Below are 22,501 nucleotides of genomic sequence, written 5' to 3' on the forward strand. Positions count from 1 at the left end.
CGAGGTCAGATTGTGGAGGCTGCCTAGCCATCAACTTCTACTGTACCCTGGCCGCAATGCCTCTTAAAGTCGCCATGTCCCTCCAGGCCTTCAATTTGTCAAGGATATCCTCTGGGAGGAGGAATTCTGGTGTGGTCCCACAACTGTCTGTCAGACAAGTAGTGTTGCTGAAGGCCTGGGTTGAACCAGTCCCTCTGAGGCTCTCCTGGATGGCGTTGAGAGATCCAGGGATGGAGGCAAAGTGAAATATGGAACATTCACAAATTTGCATGTCATCTTTGCTCAGGGGCCATGCTAATCTTCTCTGTATCATTCCAATTTTAGTACATGTGCTCCTGAAGTGAGCACTCTGGAACTGGGACCAGCCTGGCTAGGGAAGAGGACTGAGACTTCTGTTCAACCTCCCTCTAACACATTTTGGCATCTCTTGGCATCCTTTGTTGCCTTAGAGGTCTCTCTAGGACATTTTGACCTACTCTGAGTTGGTTTATTGTCCTCTGGGGGTATTTTGGGTTGCCCTTGAAGATTCTGACCTAAAGCCCATGAGGTGAGATATCTATATCTATATATCTATATGTGTATGCAATATTAATGGACTGTTGACTGGTCCAGAAGCCTGATGTAAACAGAGGCAGGGAATCCTCTTGATATTTGCTCCCCCCCCCCTTTTTGGTAAATTCAATTTGTTATTATGTTATTATTCATAATAACATTGATATCATTAATATTATGTTATTATTGATAATATTTTTGTTATATCTGTGCACATCTACTCAGATAAATTGTTGTGCTGTTACCAAACTCATAATTAGATGACTGAATATGGAATCAAATTGTGAAGCCAAATAGAGAACACGTTTCAGGACCTGTATTGCAATTGGGTGATCCTGCAGTAAGGGCCCTCAACAGTTTCCTGCCCAGGCGGACACAGGCCTTGGATCTCGCTGTTACTGTGCTGCTATATTCTGTGAAGGCTGCCAACTTAAAAATGAAGCCCGATAGTCAACCTCAGAAAGAGGTCCGCAATTGGCATAAATGTCCCCTGGACCCTCACGGAGAGATCCTTGTGAGGGGAAGTGGCCTCTCAACAGATAATGCCATGGAATTCGTATAAACAAAATGATGCCGGTGTTGTTTTAGTCATCAAGATGTAGCATCAACCATCACCTCTTATTGTGAGCCGATGCGAATCTAACTAGAATTTGAGAATTTGAGCGGGAGAACTCTGAGTCCTCTGGCTCCCACCCGATCAATAGTCCTTGCTTCTTCTATATATCTTGCGGGAGTATATCTGAAACTACAGAATCTCCTGTGGAGAGATACCTGAGGGTAAGGGTGCTCTGTCCTGCTTAGTGACCGGAGTTATAGGGAATTCCAATCAGAAGGAGCACTCTGTTGTTGGCCAGAGCAGTAAGCTGCACCTCCGCAGAGATACATTGGTGTATTGTTAATTCCATCCACAGTCTCATCTTTGCGGGGATCTTTTCCGGTAAGTCATCATCTTGACAGAATCTGCCTGCTGTTGGAACAATGTGGCCACAGAAGTACTTCGTGTCACTTGTACTGATCTAGATGGGCTACCTGATCTTGTGCAGTTGCTCTGCATCTGGATTACACAGACAGATCCAGGCGTGGTTGCAGAGGGGGATTGGAGCCAAAGTAGGCCTGGAGGAGATGAGGTTTGAGAATTTTCTTCATCCTCCCACATGAACTTCTTCATGTGCTTTTCTAGTATCTTATGGTGCTTGTTAGTATCTTTTTCTGCTGCTTAGGAGGAACCCTTAGAATGCTTCAATTTGTTTTGAGAATTTGACATGACTCTTGAGCTACTGCTGCTTGCCATTGTGACCGCTTATTAAATTTTACTGTTGATGAGGCTGAAATGTTGGGCGGTTGGCACACCCAGGGGCCTGAACCAGCAATGGCCAGGGAATCCTAAAACAATGCTCCCCAGTTTTGTATAATCTTATGTAAGAATATTGAATTGTTATTCTTGTTCCTGTTATTATTGTTATTATTACTTTGTTATTAATATTATTATTTCTGAATTAGCCAAATTTGGAACACCTCATAGGCCTAGAAAGGAGGAATTGTTGAAATAAGATGTAGGCCTGCGACAGCTTCCTGAACAGGCGGACACCGGCCTTGGTGCTCTCTGTGGTGCTGCTGTTTAATTCTGTGAGGGTGTAAGCCATCAGTTTCCTCCTTAATGAATAAGGGTCCAAAATAGAATAATTATATCTGAATATCTATCTATATATATACACACACACATATGTATTAGGGTGATTTTCCCCGGGTTCCAGGAAGGAGACCCCTGCTTGGGGGAAAAAAAGCCTCTCACAGTTCCAGAAATAAAATGCAGATCACTACCACATGCAATGGCACCAGCCATTATCTCTTTAAGCGCATAATGAGTTAAATCGGCTCAGCAGCACTTCCATACCTTGTGGGGAGTTGATACTGCAGAGTTTCCCCTTGAATAAAAAGGTGTGGTGGGGCAGATGGGTGCTGATGCCCGCACCCCAGACAGTGTTCTCAGGGAGAGAAAGAAGCCTCAGACTCTTTTAAAATGGAGCCTCTCCCGTCAGGCGCAGGCAGCGGCAATCGTAGTGGCTCAGCTTGAAAAGATCGTAATGGTATAGGCTAAGAAATGTGAGTTGTTAGCCATGCAGCAGAGGCGTTATCGTCTCTGATCGTCCTGGAGGCGAGAGATCATTATCTGAAGCTACAGTGAGCTCCCTCGGCTTGAGTTATATGCCATAGGGAGCTGCTTGACTCATTGAAACTAAAAGCCTTAAAGGAATTGTTTAGAGTTTAAAAGCAAACATGTTTGTTGTCTCCTTATGAAGCCTTTGCTATTCCGGCCAAGGGAAAGGAAATTAAGCTGCCTATATCCATGAAGGCTGAGCAAAAACTGGGGACACTAGGGAGGAGTCCCGTGGAGGAGGAGCGTCCTCTCAATTAAAGCCCAGCCTATTAGACAAGCGACAGAAGCATCATCCCAAACAAACAATGGATGCTCTGAACAGCTCATCTGGAGAACAAAGTAAAATTGGGAGATGTGTATGGGCTAATTTAGATCCAAGGATGATCAGATCAAAACTCTCCAGAAACATCCTTGGATCTAAATTAGATCTAAATTGGATCTAAATTATATAAAATGTATGGCATTCAGCTTCGTTCGGGTATTTTCCCACATCATTGTAGTTGTGCTTTTAAAGTTGTAGCAATGTTTCGGCAGAATCTCATCTGCCATCATCAGGCTTCTGTATATATATATATATATATGTGTGTGTGTTAAAAAGCAATGGTAGAATACATCCTTGTTTTACATTTGTGTTTTATGGATTGAATAAAATCACTTCCCTTCCAATTACCACAACTCAATTTTAACAGGAATCTTCGTCTGTAGAGGATCAGCTTATTGTTGAGATATTATCAAAAGTTGCCTCAAAATCAATAAAAGCTGCATATAAATTCAAGTCAGTGGTTTGTATATTTATCTGCCAGATGCTGAAGCACTAGGCAATGGTGTATAGAACATCCTGTTTGAAATCTTGCTTGCTCTGGGTCAATTTATTCTGGCCTCTATTATCCAAGATAGGAGTCTGATAAATAAATATGTGGCATATGCTAATGATGTTCAATAGGGACTAATTGGCCTATATTTAGCCAGATCATCCCTTTTAACATAATGGGTCAATTATACTGTAGCTTCCCCTCAATCCTCTGGAATCTTGGCTGTCTGGTTAAGGTGTGAAAATAAAGAGGCAATATAGGGGCCTACAAATCTGTATTAGATTTAATTAGCTCATGGGGCATACAGTCAATCTCTGGGGGCTTTACCATACTTGAGCTGATGAGTTAATGAGTTTTTGTACTTCCTTGCGTTTGATTGGAAGCTACAGTGGCAGTGGGGATAATATCTATGGAGATTCTGAGTCTTCCAGGTCATGGTTGTCCCAAAGGAACTGGACTTTCTGGTTTTTCTTTGAAGACATTTCACTTCTCATCCAAGAAGCTTCTTCAACTCTCAGCTGACAGTGAGGATAATGGTATATTCATCACATAGGGGGTAGCATGTAATGGGCTTGGAAGTGGTGCACCCAGGTACTTGAGAGATACCATAATGGAGTTGTATGATGTTGTTATGGTATGCCAAAATAGGGAGTGAATTTTGGACTGTGGCTTCAATTATCTATGACCATTTTTTTCCTCTGTAATCTTGAACTGTTTTCTTTCTGATGAGGGCCTTATATTTATGTTCCTTTAAAATTTGAGTGGATCTGGTGAGTTGGTCTTGAGTAAGAAAGCAAGGATTCAAATAATGCTGTTTATCAAACAATTTCTTAGAGTGCTATCCCCTCCTGATTGGATTGGTATTCGCCTTCATTACAAAAGATTGGAACTTACTATGAGATTATGATATACATTAAGTATTGTATTACCTTGTAGGACAGTCAGGTCTGAGCATGCCCCTATATTACAGAAGATTGAAAAGTATGCAATTCCTTCCTCCAAGTGAAAGCATTGGACTATCCTACCTTCGAGAGGGTCATTCCCTCTGATCTCATTAGGGCTACCTTGCGTCAGATATTTTAAATGGGTTTCAACTTGGTTCCTACTTAGGCCTTGTCTAACTTTTCAAATGAAATTTAAGGGGAGATGATCATTTTCAGTCCTGGAGATTCATAACGTATCTTTCACTCTTGTAGAGATCATTCTCTGTGCATTTTTTCTTGATCCTGTAGGCTAAATTAGAAAATTATAGAAGTAGAATGTCACAATAGTGAACCATTTCATGGTATGGACATGTCCATGAAATCACCAGGTCTCTTTTTGTTAACTTCCTGATCTGGGAAGAAGGGTTCAAGTGTTTCCCTTTTCTTTCCTGCATTTGGTACTGGACACATAGAAAGGAGGAATGGTCCGTTCTGCCTGAGATTTCTCTGTTACTGATACTGAGCACTATCAATGCCTGACAACAAAATGGAGGCCCATGGGGAAAAAGCTTTCTAAGTGGGCTCTCCTTTTCCTCAAACCCACTCCAGGTACTTTGGCTCAAGGCTTCTATTGTCCTAAGATGTTTTGCCTTAGTTTACAGCAAGTTTGAGGGGATCTCAATTATTTAAAGTCAACAGGACCTCCATTCTAAAATGTGCTATTAATGAAAAGCAAGAACACTTGCAATATTTTTCTAACCTATTCTAATTTGTAGGCTCATTGTTCCAGCGGGAAATAATCAGATTCATCATAGGTTTTATTGTAAACTGCCCAGAATCACTTAAGTGAGATGGGTGGTGTAGAAATGTGATGAATGAATGAGTAAAATTTCAGTTTCCAGTACATTTGACCAGCCAGATCATATATATGATAAAGTATGCAGGATTTGGAGGCTAGTATTGTTGACTCATCAGTGATCAATGAAAGATATTTCCAAGTATATTATTTTAGAAAATGCAGCAGCAGTTTGTGCCTGAAAAAAAGCTTAAAGGGCTTTTAGATTTCTTTGATGTCTTAACTGCTTTTTAATCCTTCAAAAGTTTGAACAGCTAATAAACTGGAGGGTAGCTGCTACAAAAACCTGTTCTATCCTCCCCAATTCCTCCCTTAAGAAGTAGGCAAAGATAGCAACAAGTTGGTAAAACTTTCCAAAAGTTTTCATTACATTTTAAAAACTTGACAGGAGTGGAGAATAATCTCATTTGTTATATTTAATTTAAATTGTTAACTTTTTAGAGTGCAACTAAAACATCTTATTGGTAACTCAGTGTGTCTTATCATAAATGAATTCAGAATTAATTATACTTAGCCACTGAGGACCTGAAGAACTGTTAGATTTTGACCACTGTGTTTATAACTCCAATTCTAAACACATTTATCTGGTTGTCTACTTAAATGAACTTTAGAATGGAATACTTAAGTTTATTGGCCTTTATGTTTGACGTTATCTGCTGTTATTGGCATTTGGAGATCCAAGGCAACTTGTCTTTCTCATAGGATGAATTTACTACTTTACAAGTAGTCCTTATTGAACAGATACCTCTTTGGTGACCATTCAAATTTATAATAGCACTGGAGGGGTCTTACAATGGATTCTTGTAATTGTGGCCAATGCAGCATCCACAGTCATGATTGTCCTACAGGTGCTTGGCAATTATGATGTTGCAGTGTCTTGGGATCACTATTTGTGACCTTCATTGCTGGCTTCCAACAAGCAAAGTCAATGGGGAAGCCAGCAGGAAATTGGAAATGGTGATTACATGACCGTGGGATGCTGCAATTGCGCAGGATTTGCCTAACAAGTAGAACTGCTAGAATGGCTGGTCCCCGTTACCCACTGTTAAGCAAGGATTATCTGGTATTGTTGACTTATTTAACTTGAAAGCCTGACATTAAAAGGAACACATACATTCAGTTTAGTTATACGTAACTGTTATTTTACACCTAGTTGTTTAGTGTTCATAACAAAATTTGTCATATAAAGCTGATCGTTTTCTTTGCTATCAACTCGTTTTCTCCATCCTCTTCACTAGGTTTCAATATTTAATGTCTTGTAAGTTAACCATTAAAAACACATAATACATGCAATTTTAATTCTTACTCTCTGGGTTGTGTGTAGGAGTATAAACAGTCACTGGAGTGTTTAGTGAACTAGAAAATAGATGAAAATAAGCACTTTCCTCTGCTTAAAAATCTTGTTTGCTTACTGTTCTGGCTTTCGAGAGACCAATTTCTATTCCTAAACTATTGAAAAGTAGTTCATATCACATTCTGCAATTTTGTTGTCCTTTCGTTGAATTATGGCACTCTAATGGCCACACAATAAGAAATTAAAATTGAACGTTATCCATCCTGATATAAACAATTCATATTGCATAGATTCATCTTAAAGTCTTGTGGGCACTTGTGGCCATATTAAAGGATGGTTTCCTTTAATACTGAGTTAACCTGGGCTGCTAGATATTCAGCATTCAGATCAAGGTACACAGAAAACACATCTTTATTGACTGCATTTGCTAACACATTGAAGAATGCAAAGATATTTCTTTTTCCATAAGCAAATGGGCCATGGTCCCAATGTGTATTAAAGCATACACTAAATCGAAACATGATGAAAATTATGGCAGACAGACCTATTCCAAGGCAACACAAACAGCATGCATAATACAGCTTTCACACAGAACAACCTTGATACATTATATTGCTTTAAGGATTAACTAACATGGAAAATGTACAAAAAGGAGAAATAGGTTTTGCATTAATGAAAAATACATTTTTTCTCTACAAAGGAATTTCTAATACAAGAAAATAAATATTGCAACATAAGCCAAAAATAATTTAAAATTGCTCTTTTCAATATATTTTCAATATTTCTCTTTTATATTAACAAATGGCACATCACTTTCTTTGAAACAAAGAAAACAGGCGGCCTTTGCCTCCTGTGACATTCATATTGTTTCCTGTAACTGATACAGAGTGGGCCTGTATTGTGTCAGTGTGGAATGGACCAAAGTGTGCAAGAGATTCCTTAAAGAACAACCAAATTGCCACACCCATCTAGTAACAGGAAATGGAGCCTTGTGACAGGTCGTAAGAACAGGCAGGAATGAATTTTACCCTTTCCCCCCTACTCCTTGGGGAGAAATGGCTAATTCTCCACCGTGCTTTGAGGAAAAGCACTGCCAAACCTTTGTTTCTTAAAAATGCTGACAAAATAACTATCAACAAAAGATTCATAATATACCACAAAACTCCCGTTTCCAAAAATTGAAGGTGAAATTTGAGTGTATTTGAGCATTTCCTAAAACCAGACTAAGACATTCCATTTAAATCTAAGGTTTCAAAAACAATGTTTGATCCTTATTAATGAACAAAAAAAATGAGCTTTACTATAGCCATGTTAATACATAATCATGATGCTAACAGGATTCTCCCTTTACAGTGCAAATGTCAATGCCTGAAGTTCACACATTATTGGATTAAAGACCTTTATGTAATAAAATAGACCATTTATGCTCCCCACCCCAGTTCAGTTCAAAATACATTTATAATGCATCAAAAATATTTTTCACATACAATTCCTTTTTCCTTTATGCAAATCTCTCTAGCTTCTACAAGAAAAGAGGCAGGTGCTAAGTAGCAAAGGAAGATTGGCATTCTCCTTAAAAGGGTTTTGATGAATATGCACATAGCTGTCAACTGAGCAGGAGCTAACAGAGACACTACTGGAAACAACACAAAAGAACAGATTTTAAGTAATTCAGAGCTGGATCTTAACCGTGACAGAACACTTGCCTTGTGCGATGAGCAACTCCCTTTGACAGCTAGCTATATATCAAGCCTCAAATACTAGAGAAGATTTTGATTTAACCATCTGGAGCATTTCACTGTGTTTATTCCACCACACGGCAAACACTATTATTGGGGGCACAATCAAAATAAAAACAATAAATGGGCCCGCTGGTATCCCTTCTTTGATGTCCTTCAGTGTGGGTAGTTTGGATTTGGAAGCAAACAATGTGCCTTGTAACTTGTACCTGCTTAAGGCACTCACTTCAACCCTTTAAGCTCCCAGCCTCCCTCTTGCCAAATGGGGCCTGGCCCTGCCCACTTTTGGACTACAACTTTCAGCATGCCCTCCTAAGTGAGGGCAGACGCTGAACTAACGGAAGTTGTACCTGTGCCCTCCTCCATATTACATCGCAACAGCTGGCAAAGGGCTTCTTCTTTAACCCCATAGACTGAAACCAAGTCCAAGGCACTTACTGGACTTCACTGTAGCTACCGTGGCAACTTTAAAGAGGCATGGACTACAACTCTCAGAATTCTATGAGATGCAGTCCATACCTCTTAAAAACTGCCAAAGTTGAGAAACATTTCTATAGGGACATTGTGAACATTACTTAGTCTGAACATAGTTTTTTTTAAAATCCCAAACCATATTCCTCAGTATTTGCAAAAATACATAAACTTCATGAACCCAGTCTTATCGAGTTCTGTCATTCAGAGAAAGAACTTACACACTTCCCTATAAGGTTTCGACAAACAACTGAAGTGTGCATGTGGATTTTTACCAATTCATGCAATGTGCCTGAAACGCTTAGTAATGCACAATGTAAGAAGTGGAAAGCTTGCAAAAGAAATCAGTAAAAACTCTATTTGCTGGCAGAAGCCCCTCTGGAGTCAAACCATTTATGTGAGAGGAAGGGCAATTAAAGTTATTAGGAAAAAGTGGGTTCCTGTTTCTTTGAGAAATCTTCGGTATCCTTTTTCTCATGTATAATTCTTACTCTCCATACAACAAAGCCCACTGTAGCCTTGTAAACGTTTGCTCTCTTCAAAAAACATGATGGCTGAAATAATATGAGCTTATCATTATAGAAAGGCCCTACTCCAACACTCCATTCGACTCTGTGAAGTCTCGCATGAATACGGCTATCTTGTTCCCTCCAGTTTTAAGGAAGACTATGAGTCAGCAACACTCAATGAGATTTTTGTGATACATTTATATATGTGTTTGTTTTCTTAAGTTTTCGCGGGTATTTATATGTATGGTATTCAGCTTTGTTTGGGTATTTTCCCACGTCATTATAGTTGTGCTTTTAAAGTTGTAGCAACGTTTCGGCAGAATCTCATCTGCTATCGTCAGGCTTCTGTATTGTGTTCATCTGTGAGTCAGACTTTTACAGCTGTTTCAGTTTTAAATTTGGGGCTAGCCTACTGCTGTGCCAGAATGGTTTTTTCTTCATCCTGATTGGTTGGGAGTCTTAGTCTGTGTTTATTGGTCTTGGAGTTTGCTATGTTCTGCTTGATTGGTGTTTCTAATATCTTCTATCTGTTTTGTGGCTTTTTTTTGTCTTGATTGGCTGGCAACATTGTGTTTCCTGTATTGAAGGCTTTTCGTGCGGCTTGGCTCCAAGTAAATGGACGACTATCATTTATTAGGAAGCTAGGTTTCATCTGGATGCCTGGTTGGGGTGTGTTTGAGCTGGAGGTACCAACCAGGCACCCAGATGAAACCTAGCTTCCTAATAAATGATAGCCGTCCATTTACTTGGAGCCAAGCCGCACGAAAAGCCTTCAATACAGGAAACACAATGTTGCCAGCCAATCAAGACAAAAAAAAAAAAGCCACAAAACAGACAGAAGATATTAGAAACACCAATCAAGCAGAACATAGCAAACTCCAAGACCAATAAACACAGACCAAGACTCCCAACCAATCAGGATGAAGAAAAAACCATTCTGGCACAGCAGTAGGCTAGCCCCAAATTTAAAACTGAAACAGCTGTGAAAGTCTGACTCACAGACGAACACAATACAGAAGCCTGATGATGGCAGATGAGATTCTGCCGAAACGTTGCTACAACTTTAAAAGCACAACTACAATGACGTGGGAAAATACCCGAACAAAGCCTAATACCATACATGTAAGTACCCGCAAAAACTTAAGAAAACATATATATTCATATACATAAATATATATATCACTGGTTAAGATTAAACTGGAGACTCTGGACCATGGCAAAGTAATAATTATTTTTGCATTTTCTTTTTTAAAAAATTATTTCATAATAACATCTTATTCACAGTAAAAAATGGAGTGTTCCACCCTTCTATATACATCATCTAAATGAAGAGAGGTGTTGCTTTAATTTGGTTGTTCTTTAAAGTTTACCCCTTTTGCTGTCCTGTATTGAGTGAGCAAGCAAGTAATGCAGTAGCTGGCAAATGAAGCTGCATACAGCAAGATTTCTGGATTTTTTTTCCTCTTGTTTTTAAAGCAATAGTTGAACTAAAGCACACGGAAGCAAGATCCATTAAAGGCAGCATATTGATTATTTGTATGACATAACTAGGATATTGTAGCTAAAGTCTAGCAAGCTTGATAAGATAAAACTAAGTCCTATTTACTGTATTTAACATTATCTGAACATACCAAGCCTCGAAGATGGAACAAAATTTACTTGCCAATCCATATGTTAGGCTACTAACATTGAACGGTTCCATTTTGGTCAATGATTTGAAAAATAATTTTGCAAACATATATCAGTAAAACACTGATGTGTATTTGGCAACTGATTCTGGTTTCTTTCCAGAATAGAGATTCTCTAATTTATAGCTCAACTGGAATATTATTAAGGATTTCAGAAGACTGGTAAAAATAATGAGACTTTCCCAAAAAAAAAAAAAAGGATTGCCAGTATATGGCATCGGAGAACAAAATAATAATAGTAATATTGCTCTCACTGCAGTGAACAAGTAACATCAGAAATCACAATGGTGGAAGATGGTTCAAATGATGAAAGCATCATCTTCAGCAAGCTTGCAAAATGGGTCATGAATACAGATTTAGTCCTTTAGTTATTCAACAGCTTTTGCTCATAATAAGTTTCTGGTTTCTGGCTGTGCTATTTTACTATATTCTTTGGCATCCATAAAATAATTTCACAGATTCATCATAATTAAAAGATGCTTTTCTCCCCCAGTTTGAAAGTGTCCCAGTGTGCATATGTAAGGGTATGTATAAATGTGCGTATACCACATACACACATACACACACACACATATTCAAAGTTACCTACCATCAGCAAAAATGTTTAGTGAACTTCACTTGTCTTTTTATTTTACTTCCCTGAGCTTACACTGGGGCCACTCCCATCAAGCCTGTAGCAAACCTCAAACCCTTGACTATAACCTTTGAAGCCAAAATGGAATCAATAGTGTAACGAAGTGCAAACTTGGAGATCTGTATGACTCATAAGTCACACCAGTTTTTAAACAACATTTAAGGCTTATTAGAAACATCTGATGTACAGTATTACTGAAATATTTAGAATGCTGACTTCTGTGAATCACCCTCTTAGGATGTGTTGATGGCTCACTAACAAGTTTTTACTTTGAAAGGAAAGGAAATAAAGGGGAAAAGCCATCAATGTAATTAGTGTTTATAAAAACAAATAAGATGGGAAAGGAAATGTTTCAATGATGCTGCCTCTTCAACCAAGTGGCTGCTACTGTACAGAAGCAGTTCCTAGAGATGAGCAGAGATGTATTGAGTTATCATGAAAGCACAGACTGGAGTTCTTTGAAGTTCTTTGAATAATTCCCCCTCTGAGTAATTGAAACATTTCTTCTTCTGATCTTTGTTTGGCCCATACTAGGCTATTTTAACCTGAGGAAAGTATGGGGGAATGGCTCTAATAATCAAAGGTTTAGGTTTTACCAATGAGTAGTATAAATAATACCCCAATTTACTCTGGAAAGATACTGACAAGGAACAGAGCAGCTTTAAGCGTGGATTTGTAAATTCTATCTACTGAGAGCTTTGGATGGGTCTTTATAGAGCTCTCAGCTGATAACTGGAGTGGTTCTTGCTTCCTGGATAATTGAACTGAAGAGGTAAGGGAGAAGAAGGGGAAAAAAAGTTTAGTAGACCATAAATACAATGTTGTATTCCTCTACCCATTAAGTGCTTTCTTCAAATAAGCCTGTTGTGCTTCTTTAAAAAAAAAGAATCGCTTATTTTACTTCATACTTGCACACACAGACATACACACTGGCAAACCCTGCACGTGTACATGCATGTGCAGGTGCACAGACACACATACCTATAAACATCTATTTTTACTATTCCACGTTCTATGGATATAGTTGGCTTCCATAGTAGTATTCTCCTTCTGAAACCTGCCCCGAAAGAGGCAGTAACATCTGGCAGATCATGAAATCAATTTACTTAAGTAATGCCCATAAAGCTGTCATCCCTGCATGAACAACAGACGCTGGCAATCTCAGATCTCCTCATTAAAATCCTGAAATGTCCTGCTTGCTCCCAGAAAACTGATGTCCTTAATAATGTGTATGCCTGCATTCTATGTAACCAAGATATACATGTGACAAGGGTTAACTACTGTGACTGTATAGAAGTCAAAATTGGTGAAGCCTGGAGCTGTTTCTCAAGCATATAGAGAGAGGAAACAACAGTGCTCTTTTCTGAATTATATATACAAATTAAAAACAAAGTAACAAACCAAACCCCATTGTTATACCAGTTGAAATTGGACATGGCAGTTTTAACTGGATTTAGGCCTCACAAAGCTGTCATGACTGGTCTCAGAGGTGCATTAAGATGCCAAAATACTCATTCTGAAATTATCCTCGTTTCCTGAATCTAACTGGCTGTGGTGCCCTCTGCCGCTTCCAGATTCTGTGTCAGAGTCACTCATTTCTGCATCTGAAAAGTAGCCATCAGTCTCATTGTCAAAAGGATGCAATATAACCTTTGACCTTTCATTTTCTGGAGGTCCATGAAGCATTTCAGGTGCCTTGTTCTGTGATCTTTGAGTCCCTTTGCCTTCTTTCGGTAATTTGAACCTCACCACTGTTTTCAGACTACCTACTGAATCAGGCACTTGAACCAGAGTGTTAGGATCTGTTGGGGTGTATTTCATGACATCCTCATCGTGGTTTAGGTTATTTATGAGACTCGGGGACGCTTGCGAATCATTTGCTTTTGGAAGAGGAAGTCCAGGATGAGAAGAGCCCTTCTTAGATGTCTTTTTCACTTCACAGGCCCCTTTGCGCTCGGAGTACAGTTTGTCCATACTTTTCTCCGCCTTGCCATTTCTTAAATCGTGGGATAAAGATTTTGTCGTGTTATTTGCCAAGTAACTGCTGTTAGTCCATTGATTTGAATCCTCTTCTTGATGTCTTTTAAAGAGGGCATTTAAGCCGTTTCTTGCTGTTTTTTTCTTGGTGTGTGTTCGATGTTTACTTTTAGTTTTCTTAGCTGGGTCACTCTGCTTCAAAGGTGACTTCAAGGAATGATCCATCATGAAACTTAATAAGGTCTCTTCATCTTGTAAAAGTTCCTCGGAAAGGCCTGGGGTTGTGTTTTCATGATGGCCATTGTTCAAGGACCACCCACTCATTGCCATGTTCTCTGTGGTGATCTGTACAGATTGAGCCAACCAGCTGTTGAAGAAGGTCCCGGCAATGGGAAAGGAAGTTGACAGGCCTATTACAAGAATGGGTAGAAACATAGAATGCGTTAAGATCAGTCATGATTTTTTTTTTTTACACCTCATTACAAATTCAAACACTGTCTGATAATTAGATTACAAGAAACCAGTTCAATAATGCAGGAATATCCGAATCACAGGCAGCAACTACATTGTGAATAGACACCGTCACATGATCACTCTATTTTCTGAAGGTAATTTTCCTTTTGCCTCACTGTTAAATACAGGCTTGACTTACAACTATTTGTTTAGTCACCATTTGAAGCTGCAACGGCACAGAAAAAAAAAGTGAGTTGTGACCTTTTTGTAGCATCCCCATGGACACTGATCAAAATTCAGACGCTTGGCAACTGACTCATATTTATGACGGCTGCAGTGTCCCGGGGTCTTGTGACCAACTTTTGCAACTTTCTGACAAGCAAAGTCAATGGATAAGCCAGATTCATCTAACAGTCGTGTCACTAACTTAATAACTGCAGTGATTCAGTTAAGAACAGCAGCAAGAAAGGTTGTAAATGGGGCAAAATTCACTTAACAAATGTCTCCACAACAGAAAGGAACAGACTACCTATAACGCCCTTCCCAGGGTTATGTTCTTAACTTAATAACATCCAATGCACCCTTTTTGATATTGTTTTTTAACCATGAATATATGAGATAGAAATTGCCTGCATGAGTAATAACTGAAGGGCTAGAATATCCATAAAAGTTTATGCCACCAGGTATTTTCTAGTTTTTAAGTCGCAACAAAACTCCAATAGGCTTCCTGCTCCTTGAGAGATGGAAACTTCTGAATAGCAGTTTTGGATGAATCAAATTAGACGTGAGAATGAAATGATATTTCAAATAAACAAGCTATTTCTCTTACAGGGCAAGGATAGGGAACAGGCAATTCTCCTGGCAGAAAGTATCCCATAAACTGGACACCTTGCCAGAAAAAGAGCACTTTCCACATGGATCACTTGCTTTACCTTCAGATAGTAGTGACACCTGAAGATAGTTTCTAAAAAGATCTTGGTGGCTCTTTACCATGCTTTGAAGAACAGGTCTCAAACTATGGAAGTTTTCAAAGATAACCATCAGTAAAACTGAACTAAAAATACACGAGGAGCCACTGTAATAGTTGTGAAATGCTCCTGCAGTACCTGGACTCTATTAATAGGCTGGCAGATTGTTTTAACTAGAAGTTTCCAAACTGCTGCTGGAATTCTGTGCATTTCCACAGACTAATCTGGACGCTACAGAGCATGGATCACTACGAACATGCTGTTTCTCTAAATGAGGTCTGTCAAACTCCCGGCCCATGGGCCGGATGTGTCATATGCTGGCCATGCCCACATCTGGTTTAGCATTGGGGAAGAAAGTCCTGATACATCACGTGATGCCGCCGTGACGTGAGTTTGACACCCTACTCTAAATCATCCACAGCAACAACATGATGAGGTTCTCTATCAGTGGACATCAGAACAGAGTTGGGAATTCCCTCTAGCTTACATGTCTCAAAGTAAAGCCAACCTTTCCTTCTGTGTAATAGTTTTTTTTCAAACAGTGGTCTACAGCAAGTCAAGATTTGGAGTGAGATCATATGACGCTCTCTCTACCCATACATCATTTATTCTATGCTGGGTGAGTTTTCATCCATTGCTTGCTTTGCCATTCTCCTCCTCTTTTTTTTTTAGGACTGGGAATATTCTCACTCTTCCCTCACTTCTCCAAGTGCATGGAAGTCAAAGCTTTCTAGAGCTACACTTTCCCATTGCTTCCATCAGCGAGAAAGCTGAAGGGGGAGTGAAATCTAGAAAACGGAATTTCTCATTAAGATAGCCCCTGCATTTTGAAGCAGTACCTCCTTGGAGCTAGGCTTGCCTTATGCTCTTCCCAATGGGTAAACTGTTTCCAAGAGGGTCATATGCTCCCAATGATTTGAAAAAGTACTCCTTAATATGGATTAGGTGAGCAGACCTTTGCAAGGGAAACAATCACCCTCTTACAACAATCCAATCCCATTTTAAGGAGCAAGCCAGTGCTGTTTAAAGTCATGTGCAACTGCATCCAGAATTGGACTATAACCCCAGATAGATGAACCACAATCCAATAACATCTCTACCACTGAACAGCCTATTGGTGCCTGTACAGCCTTTTCTCAATCATGAATGGATGCTGCTGATTTAGCCCTTCTAAATGGAGTATTCTCCAAAGTAAACAAGAAACAGAGTTGTATTATACCTAAATAATGGATGATGCCATTAAAGAAAATAATGGGAAAAGGATAAAACTCTATAGCATCTCAGCATACATATATATCCCATGGATGAAGAGCCTTGGTGGCGCAGTGGTTAGAGTGCTGTACTGCAGGCCACTTCTGCTGACTACTGCCTGCCTGCAATTTGGCAGTTCAAATCCCACCAGGCTCAAGGTTGACTCAGACTTCTATCCTTCTGAAGTGGGTAAAATGACCCAGACTGTTGGAGGCAATAAATTTGACTCTGTAAAACTGCTTAGAGAAGGCTGTAAAGCACTATAAAGAGGTATATAAGTCTAAGTGCTATTGCTATTGCTGACAGTGATCAGTGAAATCTGGAATCAAATAATTCTATGACTCTAATCCCTAAATTGAGAGTCTGTTCAGAACATCACGTGTACGTGCATGGAGAGTTGCTGAGAAATAAAATCAAAATTATCTTCAATTCCTGGTCCTTCTCTAGCATCAGCCACTCAGTCACCCACCAGGACAAAGGAGCACATTTTTACCAAATGGATGCTGATGGACAGAGGGGGACTTGGGTATTCATAAAGGGTCCAAAACAGTCAATGTGGCCAATCTGAAACACACATCTACAGTGGTTTGCCCTTTCCATCAGCCCCACAAAATCATGCCTGTTCTTCCCATGCCCCATGTTCTCTGGATACAGGCGTTCCAAAAACAGTACAGCCTGCAGAAGTCCACTGCTTTTATTTTCTAAGGCTACTCGATGGGCCATGTGGAATCCAGAGACATTGTTTAGAAGAAAAGGTAACATGATATAAAAAGTAAGCAAATAAAAATGAAGTTAAGTAGGGCAGAGAGTCTGGCAAGCGCAAGAGACACATCCCCTAGCGCACCAATGCGCGTATACCATGAAGTATATCCCAGCGTAGCAGCAACTGTGATGGTTTTTTTGTGTCACAACCTAAATGACCCAATTAAACAGCTGCATCCAAGAATATCTATAGTGGAACAGCCATTATATATTTGAGCACTCTGCCCAGAGGAATGCCACCTGCAGTTTGCAAAATATGATGCCCTATATATTTGACACAAACTAGTAAGAATACCAAACTGAGAAAAAAACACAACTCCTGTTTTTCCAAAATTTACCCTGTATGGCTAAAATGAATGTGTGTCAAAGGTGAGATGAATATTAAAATATAGTTAAACATTTATTTCTCAGAAAACGTTTTGAGTATTTATAACCTCATCTATATGACTCTAAAGGCTTGATAGGTAATTCAGACATACATTTTGAAGCTAAACTTACCCAGCTGTCCAAGTACTAACTCGTTCCCTGATTTTCTCTTTTCTTTCTTCTCAGGACTGCTTTTCCTATCATCTCTTCCTTTTCTTTTTGGATCACTTCTCCTTCCTTTTGTTCTCTTTTCAGCTTGCTCTGTTCAAATTAAAAAAAAAACACAGAATGAATCAGTAACACAATAAAGGTCTGCGTGCCGTCAAGTTGGTGCTAAGATCTAAGACAGATCTTGTCCGTGAATCTGTCCCTAACAAGGAACAGCACAATAACATACATTAAAAAACAACAACAACCCATCAGCCACAGGGAGATTTCATGATGTGAGAAACCACTGCTTATTTTATTAATTTAGAACTCTGGCTTGTTTCATGTTCTTCAAAATATCTTATGGTTGAATTACAATCTGTAAAATATGCCAGATAAAACAGTGAAATATGTTAACAATTTTAAACATACAGGAATCAGAGTCAGTTTGGTATAGTGGTTAAGGCATCAGGCTAGAAACCAGAAGACTTTTAAGTTCTAGCCTTGCTTTGAACACAAAGTCAGTTGGGTCACCTTGGGCTGGTCATACTCTCTCAGCCCCAGGAAGAAGGCAATGGCAAACCACTTAAAAAAAAATCTTGCTAAGAAAACTGCAAGGACTAGTCTAGGTAATCACAAGGAGTCCCAAGGAGTCAATGATGACTCCAAGATAGCAAATGAAAATAAAATTGTGAAATGACATAGATGTGATAAGCTTTAGCTCACAGAAGCTTATGCTTTTTAATAAAATATCTTAGTCTGAAAAGATGCTACCAAATACTTGATTTTAGAAAACTACCCAAGGAAGTAAAAAAAAATGGAATCCGGCTCAGGATTCCAGAATACAAAACTACTACAAAAACCAGGTCTTCACCAGGCACTGAGAGGCAGGTAATAAGAGCACCAACTTGGTCACCATGGGAAGGGCACACGACAGCCAGGGATCACTGGCTCACAACACTCCCAACTGTAGAATCCCTAAAAGGGTTTTCCTTTACAGCTGTTAACATTCAGAGGGGTATATGCTGGAGGAGGTGCTTCCATATGTAACAATATTCTAAACCTTTAAGGACTCTGAACATCACTAAAATGTAGAGGTCAGACTAGTGATGTATAGGCATTAATTTTAAGACTGGAATTGTATCTCAAAAAGACATTGATCGGTTACGTGTTATCTTTAAAAGCAGATACATATCTAGTATGATAAAGAAATCCAGAAGGGAGATTGTCAGCGTGGAGTATGGATTATTATCTAGGCCATCCTTGAAAAGAATATGTATCCTTAATTGAGTATTACAATCATTATTGCTTATATGAAGCTGTGCCCAATCAATCAACCAATCAACCTACCAACCTCCTTCCTTTATGACAACTTTGGTTACTAGAGTCTTTGCAGGAGAAATGGGGGAACCTGGGATGGAGTCAGAAGAGGAACTGGTTTAGAGTCTCTACATAACCACAAACAGACTAAGCCCAACCACTTTTAAATTTTGTTGACCTTTATCTAACACCAAGATAGTGTTGACCATTAGTGGAGTAGATTAATAAAAGATACAAAAGATCAGGACCACATGTGAAGTTCCAGTTAGATTAATTTTATTACTAATCATGCCTATATACAAGAATCTATTCCACTAACAGTCAGCTCTATATTGGCATTAAATAAGGGTCAACGGAATTCAAGAGGGGTTGGAATTCAAGAGGGGTTCCGTAGAGACTCTAGGCTGATTCTTCTTTTGACTCCACCCAGGTTCTGCCACTCCTTCTCCTACAGTCTTTTTTAAATTAATTAAGACCATTAGGTGGGCTATCTGAATTAAACACAATAATCCTATTTTACATTCTGGTGGTTCCTCCTGGCTGTGATTCTGAAGTCATTATACAGACTATGTACATTTATATTTGGGTCAATAAAGCATTATAGGTTTTGCAAGAGCACATCATGTAGTTATCCCTTCTATAAGGCTACAGTTTCATTTCAATGTTTCCACATTTTTAGTATAATCTTAGCATATAGTTAATCATTTACCGAACAGGAATTTGAGATTATGAAGGACTAAGGTTAAAAAAAAAGATGCAAAGGTAGCAAAATTCCAAAATGTATTCTGTGGAATCGTGCCAGATGGGACCATGGTCCAATGATAAAATATATGCTTCACCCACATACAATAACATATTTAACCTTGGACATCCGCTGCTAGCAACTGATGTAAAAGATCTTTGCTGGTAGACTTCTAGCAGTTTTCTAAGTTTTCACTAGCTTTGACTCCTTCATTTTGAAGATCAAATATTTTGTTGGCAATTAAATTTGTAAAACAAGTTTATGAAGATAACATTGGTAGTCATTTAAACACACATTTTCTGGACCAAAGTTTAGTAAGAGTTACACATTTATTATTCTTATATCCTGCTACACTGCCTGAACGGGCCCCTTAGGGCATCCTACAATATTAAATTACAAAACAATTAAAATCCAATTTTAAATGGTTACAAAATATCAATAAATGCTTAACAATTAATTTAAAATAGCAGCCTAATAAATCTACAGGGCAACACTAAACAGCAGAGCAATAAAACCAGTCAGTTTAAAATTAAATCTGTCCTGCTCTCCAACTACCTGCTACAGTAGAAACGTTTGGCTAGTTTTTTGGATGGGGATGCAATCATGAGTTTCCGGGCTTTCTCAAGGACGAAATTCCAGAAGTCATGAGAGTCAGGTCACTTCCATTTTGTCCTCGTCAAAATATCTTGGACTTCCTATTGGCTTCTCTAACTCTATTGGACAATTGCTTGTCTTCTTGCTGCTCTCTCAAGCCATCTGCCCTTACTAATAGGCAATGGTAATTAGGTCTGCTGTCCCCACCACCCCCACCATACACACACACACACCGCACAAATGACCACAACTGAGCCCAAAATATCTGTTGTTAAGTGAGACAGTTGTTAAGTGAATTTTGCCTCATTTTATAACTTTGTTTTGCCACAGTTATTAAGTGAATCGCTGTAGTTGTCAAGTTAGGAATACAGTTGTTAAATGAATCTGGCTTCCTCGCTGACTTTGCTTGTCAGAACATTGCCAAAGGCAATTCAGGATACTGCAACTAAAGATTGGTCAGTTGCCAAGCATCTGAATAGAATTCTTTGTTGGCCAAGCGTGATTGGACATACAAGGAATTTGTCTTGGTGCAAATGCTCTCAGTGTCCATAAAATTTTGATCATGTGAGTATAAGGATGCTGCAACAGTCATCAGTGTGAAAAAATGGCCATAACTCACTTTTTTCAGTGCCATTGAAGTTTCAAATGATCAGTAAATGAACTGTTGTAAGTTGAGGACTACCTGTACTTCAAGCTTTTAGCTCATTGCTACCTCATATTAATTGCAGCGGGCACATAAGGAAGACGCTTAGAAAACAAGAGTATAAGGAATCTGTATTATGGTCCAAATTGATATTAGAAAAACAAAATGTGTCTATCTGATTCTATTCTTGATGGATTTTTTCTGGATTATAAACCTCTTACTGGGAGTGCAAACATGTTGTCGTTTTGTCTCTCTTATCCCAAGAAGTCTTGATGTAATGCTTGGCAGCAGTTTATAAAGCACCCACTTTTGGAAATTTCTGTCTAATGCAAGCCAATTGCCCTTAGCTGCTACTTTGTGGTTAGGAGCTACCAAGATGAAAACACAGCAGCATTGCCACAGTGCACACCAATAGGCCTTGCTACTATGAACTTATTCCTAAAGATAGCCAGAATGGGCCATCACAACAAGAATACTGGAGTTATGTACTGGAATACAGTACAATACTGGACACTGGAGTTATGGCTTGAAGCAATTAGGCTTTTGTTGCAGCCAGTTAATAAACCACTATTATTCTTTTAATACAGGATTTATATTTGCAGGCTTGCTGATCAAAGATTTTTCTCACAATTACTGAACCGATTTCCAGGAAGAAAAGCAAAGCAGAATGGATGTTTGCTCAGTTCCTGCCAACAAACTGGAGAAGGGCAGACACATTTTTCACTTGACTTAACAAATAAAATATATGGCTTTGTTTAGATGGCGCAGTGCTTCCAAACAACAATATCAATGCTAGACTTTTTGAAAAAGAAGCCTGTCAAAAGGAACAGCTGCATTTCAAAGGCTGACAACTAGAGGGTTGTTTTTCAGTTCACGGAAGATAGATAGGGGAAAAGCAGCTTTCAGACGGGCAACCTTTCCAGCTTTAGGAGACATCGCCTGCCTATAAGATTATTCATCAGCCACACAATTGTTCACCAAATTCAGCTTGTCCTTTAATGTGACAAATACATTGTGCCAAGAGTTGTACGTTAACTAAGATGCATGCAGCAATTAATAAACCTGTACTAGATCAATGATAAAGGAGGAACTTATCTTCCCTCTGTGCAGGAGAAAAACAGAGAGCAAGACAACTTGGGTTAACCTGAACAGTTCAATAGGAAAACAAGCGGAACCATGTAACTACAGGGAGTTTTTGACTTGCTACCATTCACTTAGTGACCGTTCAAAGTTACAATAGCGCTTACAACCAATGCAGCATCCCCAGTGTCATGCAATCAAACTTTGGTTGTTTGGCATCGGGCATGTTATTTACAATGGTTGCATCCTGGGGTCATGTGATTGCCATTTATGACTGTCTCAGCTAGCTTCCACCAAGCAAAATCAATAGGTAAAGCTGGATTTGTTGAAAGACCCCGTGATTCACTTAACAATGTCAATGATTTGCTCAACAACTGTGGCAAAAAAGTCATAAAATTGAGTGCAACTCATTTAACAACCACCCAGGTTAACAATGGAAATTCTGATCTCAATTGTAGTCATAAATGGAGGACTATCTATATAACAAAAGGAAACCTAAGAATATTGAAAATAAGGATGCTTAGCTTCAAAACCTATCAGCATCAATCAGGCTTGCATTTCT

General features: G+C 39.0%; 1 protein-coding gene and 1 non-coding gene across 3 annotated transcripts in view; both read right to left on the minus strand.

Annotated features, from left to right (window-relative positions):
• Positions 1-242: 242 nt before the first annotated feature.
• On the minus strand, positions 243-348 carry LOC113433876 (U6 spliceosomal RNA). The gene has a single exon (XR_003373725.1). It is a non-coding gene; the product is annotated as a U6 spliceosomal RNA (small nuclear RNA).
• Positions 349-10,778: 10,430 nt separating this feature from the next.
• JADE2 (jade family PHD finger 2) overlaps positions 10,779-22,501 on the minus strand; it is a 228,057-nt gene continuing 216,334 nt past the window's right edge. For both annotated transcript variants that reach the window (XM_026696488.2, XM_026696487.2), the window contains exons 11-12: positions 17,546-17,674; positions 10,779-14,023 (exon numbers count right to left, since the gene is read on the minus strand). In XM_026696488.2, coding sequence (XP_026552273.1) covers positions 13,131-14,023; positions 17,546-17,674 — 1,022 coding nt within the window. In that variant the 3' untranslated portion in view covers positions 10,779-13,130. The remainder of the gene's footprint in view (positions 14,024-17,545; positions 17,675-22,501) is intronic.

The sequence above is a fragment of the Pseudonaja textilis genome, chromosome 2 (genome assembly GCF_049901715.1).
Source record: "Pseudonaja textilis isolate UNSWEBS1 chromosome 2, rPseTex1.2, whole genome shotgun sequence".
Lineage (NCBI taxonomy): Eukaryota > Metazoa > Chordata > Lepidosauria > Squamata > Elapidae > Pseudonaja > Pseudonaja textilis.